Genomic DNA, 7,667 nt, shown 5'->3' on the forward strand with positions numbered 1-7,667 from the left:
GAAGCCCCTCTCCCACCCAGGCGCCCTGATGGGCCTTTGGGGCCCCCGCTATCAAGACCCACTGGGGGCTCTATGGGTTTGATAAGAGGCCTAACCGAACATTGGCAGCCACCCGGTACGGTCGAGGTTCGCCGGGAAGACCCAGCCTCCGCAGGGATGCCTCATCACGGCCATACTCCCCCCCGCCAGGATTACAGCATTTGTAACATCTCTAACTCCCAACCAGCCACATGGATGCAGCCTCTAAGAGCAGCGTCCTATGGACCACTCCATGTAACCTCTGCGGGGTCGTGTACTAGCGGTTCCATCTGGGGCTCGTCGCTTGGGAGCCTGGGCACGTTGAGTTCATCCGCGCCACAGTTCAGTGCCGCTTCCCCTGCGGGAAGAGTAGACGTTGTATTATGCCAGCAAACTGCACCTATCTGTCGCTGGCAATACTATGGAGGCTGCCGTGATAATGTTGCTTCTTCCGCAGCTGCTTTATCCATGGGCAGCGGGGCTCCAGTCCACAGCCCCTCAGCGCTCAACCATCTTTTCCACGACAGTGGTGCTGCACCTGCAAACGTTCTGTCATACAGTGTCTCAGAAAGGGGATTGCCTTACTCGATCGCAACGATTCGAGGGAGCTCTTCCGTGACAGACGACGACCGGCATCTCAGAGGTGAACCTCGACTTAGTCTTTCAAACATCCCTTCGAGGCTCCTTGCCAAAGGAGTCCCGATGACCTGAGTAAATGCACACGTCCACATATGCGCGTGTTGTGTCTGCACTTAGGTCAAACCGCAGTGCTCTCTCGACAATCACCAGTTGGCGCGTTCAATCAACGCGAGACTTCGCCTCCCATCGCAGCTGTGCAGGCCTCCCCCAACCAGCCCGCCGCTGGCGGCTCCTTTGGACCCAGGACAAGCCTCTCACCCACCGTGGCCGCTGTTGGCCTGCCTGTTTGCCGGCATTTCAACCCACTACGCGAAGCTCCCTTTGAACTCGTCAAGTTTAATAGGCGGGATCCATACACACACTTTTATATCCCTGTAGATTGCCCCGACGCTCGGCGGTGAGGGTTCCTAGCAGCCAGCGAGGCGAGAATGCTGACACCAGGCGTAGAACCTAGGGCAGACCCAGGCCAGGCGCTCACTTAATAGAAAGCATCAGTGTTGCATCTGGGTACCGACGGGTTCACTGCACATAGTGGGTTTACCACGGCTCTTAGAGCGTTCCCTATATTTGAAGCGGGACGTTTCACAGGGCCTCTCTGAGGAACCTTTTCTAATGTGAGTACGCTGATTTGCAGATGCGCCAATGGCGTCTGCCCGTTGGCACACACGAAACTTGAGAAGATGTTCCATCCTATTGTATATAAGACGCAAGTAGGTTGACTTCGCTGCTGAATATTGGTCGTGGGGTCTTCTTGAATGTTTCTGGCCCGTTCTGCTGCCTTCTTTACGTGTTGTTTGATTGTGAACTGTGGTTGGAGCCAGTTTTACGATGCATGCGTGTGGGGCCGTCGGTGTTGCCATCTCGCAGAAGTGCCAGATGGCTCTTCGGGACACGGGTCGATGTCCGTATATTAACCAGTGCACATTCTTTCACACCGAAGAAGACCGAAAACGAGCTGCATTAGAGCGGGAGGTTTGGGAAGCTGGATGGGGTCAATGGCGCCCGCAAATGTGCCAGTTTCTACGTAGCCATCACGAGTTTGAGAAGGGAATACGACGAAAAATTGAAGGGATGATCAAAATTCGCATGCCACGCTCTTCATCAGGTGATTGTTCGGGGAGCGATTTAGAGAATATTGGAGTTCTACCCAGGTATGGTGAGCAGAAGAAAGCCGCCATTCAGCAAAGCTCGCAGGGCTTGTGCCCCCTAGACGCAGGAGTAGGCTCGGCGTCATTCTCCTCCCCAAGGGGAAGGTGTTTCGCAGAGAGTGGATTTGCTGGCGAAGGCATGGCTGGCCTCGCCGACTCCGGAAGAAGTCGATCTGATCCCCGCCTGGCGAAGTCTGTGAGCCTATGCGACCTGGCAGAGGCACCTCTGTCAACCTCAGCGGTGTTTGGGAGTACTCGGCGTTTATTAGAGCACCAGGAAGACCGTGCATTTCCTGCTGCGCCTGAGGGCTTGGACATAGCAAACGCGTGGAGCAATAAATGTGCTCAGCAGCACAGACCAGGCGGAGAGCTTCGAAGTCGGTTAGAAGCATCCACTAGCAGTACACGGTCTACTCTCCAGGAAACCGTGCCAACTTTGGGAAATGACGACAAGTCTTTTCGTTCATCGGGAACAACTCCAGAACTTGGCGGAAAACATAACACGATAGCTTCTTTACCGTCAGCGCATGGTTCCGATCATGGTGTATTTGGCCAGAGGGTTGCCGATTCTGGTGGCCTGCGCGGATACCCTCACACATTGGGCGGCTGCAGCCCACTGAGTTTTTATTCAAAGGGTCGTGAACGTTTGCCGTTGGGGACAGGGGAGGCTTCTGTTGGCTCTGTAACAACGGGTGAAGTGGAAGCGGGCAAAGGGATGGTGTCAACTGTAATGACGTCGGAGACACGGCAGGCTCTGATGATCCCTACTCCTGCCGATGCCCGTGTGGCATCTCGGATGAGCACGCGTGGATCCAGCGGCCATGAGGGTACCAGTAGTTACCCTAAGTCGCTCAACGTTGTGGTTTATAAGCCGCTTCATTTTGCTGCGTCATCGCAGGCCAGTGCAGCGAGCAGCAAACAGGCTGCACTTGGAACCCTGCAGTCGGCGCAACGGGCTGTGGAGCGCCAACCTGCTGATACGCTGCAAACTCTTGGTGGCTGCCTAATACCAGCGCAACCCATTCGGTTAGTCTTCCCGGTTCAGTTGTCTTGCAGTCAAATAAAGCACTGTGAGGACGAACGGGGGGAGGCTGTCACCAGTGGAGGCTCCTCCTGTCGCTCTAACACCTTGCGCTCCCCTCGTGCGGAACCTCTGTTGGTAGAAGTGGATGTTCCCTTCGAGGAGAACACTGTGAATCAGAGCAGCAGCTCTGATTCTTACTTCTTGCGACATCACCGCCAACAGGCGGTAAATGTGGAGGACCAAGGGGACAGTAAGAAGGTGGTTTGCATAAGGGGGGGATCGGAGGTGCCTTCGCCGACGGAAGGAGGACAAGTTGGAGATCTTCAAGGTGGATCTGAGGGCGGTTCTCATCAACAGCCTTTGACTTCTAGGCGCAGCACGGTCGCTCTCACTTTGAGAAGTGCACAGACTGGGCGGGTGGCTTCGCAGGGCGAACGGCTGAAGGGGCAGGAGCCAGTTGGAGGGGCAGATGATGAATCCGTCCTACCAGNGCTTCGCAGGGCGAACGGCTGAAGGGGCAGGAGCCAGTTGGAGGGGCAGATGATGAATCCGTCCTACCAGCTGCGTGTGCCTCACAAGCTATGCCGCTTCAAGGTAGCGTCTCATTGCTGGACGCTTCACCATCCAGCTTGCCGAAGGATGACTATATAGCTCAGGTGGAGCCGCGTAGCATCGTTACAGCACAGATCTCTTCGATGTCGCCAGGGAGTTGTACTCACGCCTTCCGACTTTCTGCGGTTGTGGAACGTCCTGGTCTTGGTAGCGCAGACAGCTCGAAGAGCTCCCCCTTGCCTGAGGAATTCGGCGGATATGCACAAGCAGAAGTGGTCAGGAAGTGCAACGCAGAAGTGGTCAGGAAGTGCAACGCGCCGAGTATTCTCATTTTGCCAAGCCAAGACGTTGCCTTTTTTGCAGGGGATGCTGTTGATAGCCAAGCGAAGCCTGTTGCTGTCGGCTCCCCACAAGGCACTCTGGAGGAACCCACATTTGGGCATTTCTGGAATCCTGCAGCACCTGCCGACGGCGCAGTCACTCGCAGTCCGCTACCGGAAGTTCTGGACGGAGAGGCTTTCTCAGTGTCAATCGACACTGTCATGTGCCAAAACAAGATTCCGTCTAGGGAGAGTTGCGTGACCGGTGCGAAAGATGAATTTGATTTGCTGGCAGGGAATCTGAATCTACTGCGAACTGCAACTGAGAAAATTCGACGCTTGGATATTGGGACTGCTGTAGGTTTGGCCAGGACCGATTACCAACTTGATAACAGAAACGAATTGAGGGATGAACAGACACTTACAACATCTGGGACCATGGATAGTTCTGCCTTGCCGTTGTTGCGTAACAGTGAATGCGCAGAGGTATTGAGTAGCTCCAACATTTCGCCGGCGGGTAGAGAGAGGCAAAGATGTGCCAATACGGTTCCAAAAACTGGAACGCATGACGGATCTCTGGATTAAGCTGTTCGGACCGCCGGACTTCACCAGGGCAGATGCATGTTGTTGCATCTGGCCATCGATTGCTTGCTAAGTGTACCACAAGGAGTTCGTTGTTTCACCTCCCAAAAAGCTCATCACTTGTATAGTGTTTGAGGTTCAGCTGTGTCGGACTATTTCCGTACGGGAGTGCACTTTTGGACATTTTCTCGGTGTATAACATTTACGTGCCGTTATGGTTCCATCGGGTGTCATTGCTATCGTGTGCTTGCACCTTCTAGCTGTGATTATGGGTCACTAAACTATTTGTTGTCACCGTGGGTTGCCAGCGCATGATCAGATAGTTCGCCAGACTGTTTTAAAGGAGCGCAATTCAGCTGTTGTTGAGAGCGATGCGCAATTTGGCACCTCTTTTAATTTGGGATCATGCATTCGGTATNCAATTCAGCTGTTGTTGAGAGCGATGCGCAATTTGGCACCTCTTTTAATTTGGGATCATGCATTCGGTATGTCGTTTTCAGTAATTCTACTATTGCCCTCTAGCGCCCAGCGAATTGTACGCGTCTGACGCTCAGATGGGTACGGAGCACCTCCATACCTGAGGGGACTTCGCTGAGCAGTCGTTTCTTGCTAACGGGTGCAAGGGTGTTTTTGCTTTAGGATATGCTTTAGCTGCTGCTGGAAAGGCACTTCGACGTGCTAGAACTGCCTCGATGCAAGCGTCCCTGCTAAGCTCAGTTATTAGCCATTAGCCATATTCGCAGTTCAGTAGACACCTGGGTTGCTGCAAACAAACCACCTTGCGGTGTAGTTGGATCCGGGGTATATTTGGGCAGCTTTGCCCGCTTGCTAGTGCTGCACAGATGGGATATACCACGCCATCTTTGAATGGCGGCAACTGGCAAGGATTCGTTGGCGTCATACCGTTGAACGTCCGCTTTTGTCATTGCATGCAATACAACAACGGCTGCCGGAATTCCCTTCCTGCATCAGTTGTTGTATTGCATGCAACACTGTTTGTCTGTGCTTTGCAAGCTGCAGACAAATGAAAATCAACTATGAGGTGTCGGCTGTTGTTTAGATTTCGCACAGTGACACTGCTATGTTCCGCCGCTCCCAGGCCTTCCTGCACTGAGAGCCAGTCCCATCCCACCGGTGATCTCGCCGAAATGAAGAACCTACACTTTCTCCAATCGTGTACCTTGTGTAGACGGGCGGGAACGTTACCCCCGGGTGTCAACGGAAGCCTTGAGAAGCGGAATTCTTAGCCCTAGGTTGTCTTCTGTACGTTTAGTCACAATCTACGCAGACACATACCTAGAAGTAAAGAAGACAGCAGCTGTTCATTTAGTTGCATTGGTCTCCACACCCAAGTCTGACATGCAAATATCAACCAAAATTCGGGCATGCTGAAGTACGATTTGCGCGCTCGTGGTAAGTTCGTTTAGCAACTGTTTCCTGCATATTTTCTGCACCCGAGTCGGAAAATTCAGGATGCGGTGCTCCCTGCTCCCTGGTTTCCAGGCTTCGAAAAAGACACGTGATCTTATGTGCCTGTGTCTTATTTTCTTTGGGCTCTACTGATATGCAGTGTTTGCACCGAAATGAGGGTAAAGAACCCCTTACCACTTGCTTATTCGGTAGTTCTATCCCGGAGACATCTCATCGCCTTTCAACTGGAGGACGGTAGAGCTTCATATTGTGTTGCTCTGGATCAGCATTTGGTAGGACAATCTTGATGGGCAACACTCAGAAGATCGCCTAAGTCTCCGTTGCTACTAAAGCCCTAGTGTGAGATCGAATCTGCCAGTGCCCTTGGAACCAACCCGCTCCTTATGGAAGAGTAATCAGGTAGGATCTGCGTATTTCTTAGCACAAATCCCCGTATAAAAGAGTTGCTCAGCACTAGTCTTTTATGAAGGATTCATTCTAAAGGAGAAACCTAAACGACTGCTTAAAAGAAACTGAATGGGATATCACCTGGATCACCCCCACTGGACGGGGCGTCATCCTTTACGAAAGAAACTCAGATAAGCGCGAATGAATCACGCCGTATCAAGCATGCATTGGCTCAGCAGTTTTTCCGCGGATGCCGTGTTATCAGGCCAAACAAAATTAAAACCTCTCGATTTTGTCCCGACGCCGCAACGCCTGCGCTGCACTTGCAGAAAAGGGTTATAAAGGAAGCGGTTAGGCTACATGGCACTGTGTCAAGTGCACGACACCGCTGTGCACCCCGCCAAGATGAATTTAAGGCGCACGCAGTCAACCAAACTGCCAAATCGAGTACCTTTGGGGTATTCGGCGCATGTTTCAGCCCGATCCGTGTAGATATTTCAGTTGAATACAGATAGCCCGAACAGTTTTCACTATCCTAAGGATAGTCACGAAAGCTTATCCCCAACCGGGAAGGTGCTTACCCGGTGGCAAAGCAGAATATGCCTCCTGCTGGTTAAACAGCATGGGGAACGATTACATTACAAAGCAATCTGCGCACGAACTGCACGAGCTCTCCGTTGCACTAACTGTGGGTACTAAACTGTTGCACTTCGCGGAGCAACCAATTCTACAGTTATTCCTTATTGCCTAGCCTGCGCAGCACCCACAAATGCTGTCTATCTTAACATTGTCTTGTACTTAATTGCCATTAACTGCCATTAGCAGCGAGAAACAATTCGAGGGTGTCGCGGTTCACCCATAGTACAACACGACGACACTAATCCTCCACCGAAATTCACACCAAGAAAACACTAGTTAATCTTGGCGACGATGCGCTCTTCAATGGGATTTTTTTCATCAGGGGTTGTTCGCAGCGAACAGCTGAAAGGCTGCGGGCATTTTTGTATTCGATGTACTCCGCTTGGTGTGCGATGTTCTCGCACAAGCTCATGAGTGCATGGTAATGGAAGCTCTTCTGGTATGGAATGCTGGCGGTTCCGCCGGGTGGTTCACTAATCGGGTGGGAGACCGAGCGTGGCCTGTATTCTAAACTTCTCCGAGTCCAGCGAGGACGCGTGGGTCACCGTGAGCTAGGCCTGGCCGACAAAAACGCAGTGCGTTGCTCAACAGAAACACACAAAACATAACATATGCACTTTTATACTCGGCGCACTCCCACTGGTGTGTTATTTTATCGAACGACGTCATCAACGCACGGTGATGGACGCTCTTTCGGTAAGGGAATGCTGGTGGGGCTGGCCAGTGGTCCACTAGTGTGGTGGGTGGAGGAGCCTACTCTGCTCAGTGTAAGTCTCTCTCCATTTCATCAATATAATTACAGTCTTCTCTGACTAGCGAAACTATAACAGAACAGCTGCTCTTTGGCCATATGTGGTGGCTAAATTGAAAGCGGCACGATGACACTAGGGCGACGTCCCGGCACACGGGTTCCCCTCCCGTTTTTGC

General features: G+C 52.3%; 2 protein-coding genes across 2 annotated transcripts; both read left to right on the top strand.

Annotated features, from left to right (window-relative positions):
• Positions 1-234: 234 nt before the first annotated feature.
• On the top strand, positions 235-3,342 carry EMH_0047020 (uncharacterized protein; the record flags this gene model as incomplete). The annotated part of the gene is given in 5 exon segments (XM_013499804.1): positions 235-661; positions 775-1,054; positions 1,292-1,367; positions 1,525-3,317; positions 3,321-3,342. Coding segments are annotated over 5 exon segments (2,598 nt in total).
• Positions 3,343-3,410: 68 nt separating this feature from the next.
• Positions 3,411-4,286, top strand: EMH_0047130 (uncharacterized protein; the record flags this gene model as incomplete). Its single annotated transcript, XM_013499805.1, has 1 exon — positions 3,411-4,286. The coding sequence occupies one exon, from the start codon at positions 3,411-3,413 to the stop codon at positions 4,284-4,286; it is 876 nt and encodes a 291-aa protein (XP_013355259.1).
• Positions 4,287-7,667: the final 3,381 nt, after the last annotated feature.

Source organism: Eimeria mitis, genomic scaffold (genome assembly GCF_000499745.2).
Source record: "Eimeria mitis Houghton genomic scaffold, Emh_scaff47, whole genome shotgun sequence".
In the NCBI taxonomy this organism is placed as follows: Eukaryota; Apicomplexa; class Conoidasida; order Eucoccidiorida; family Eimeriidae; genus Eimeria; species Eimeria mitis.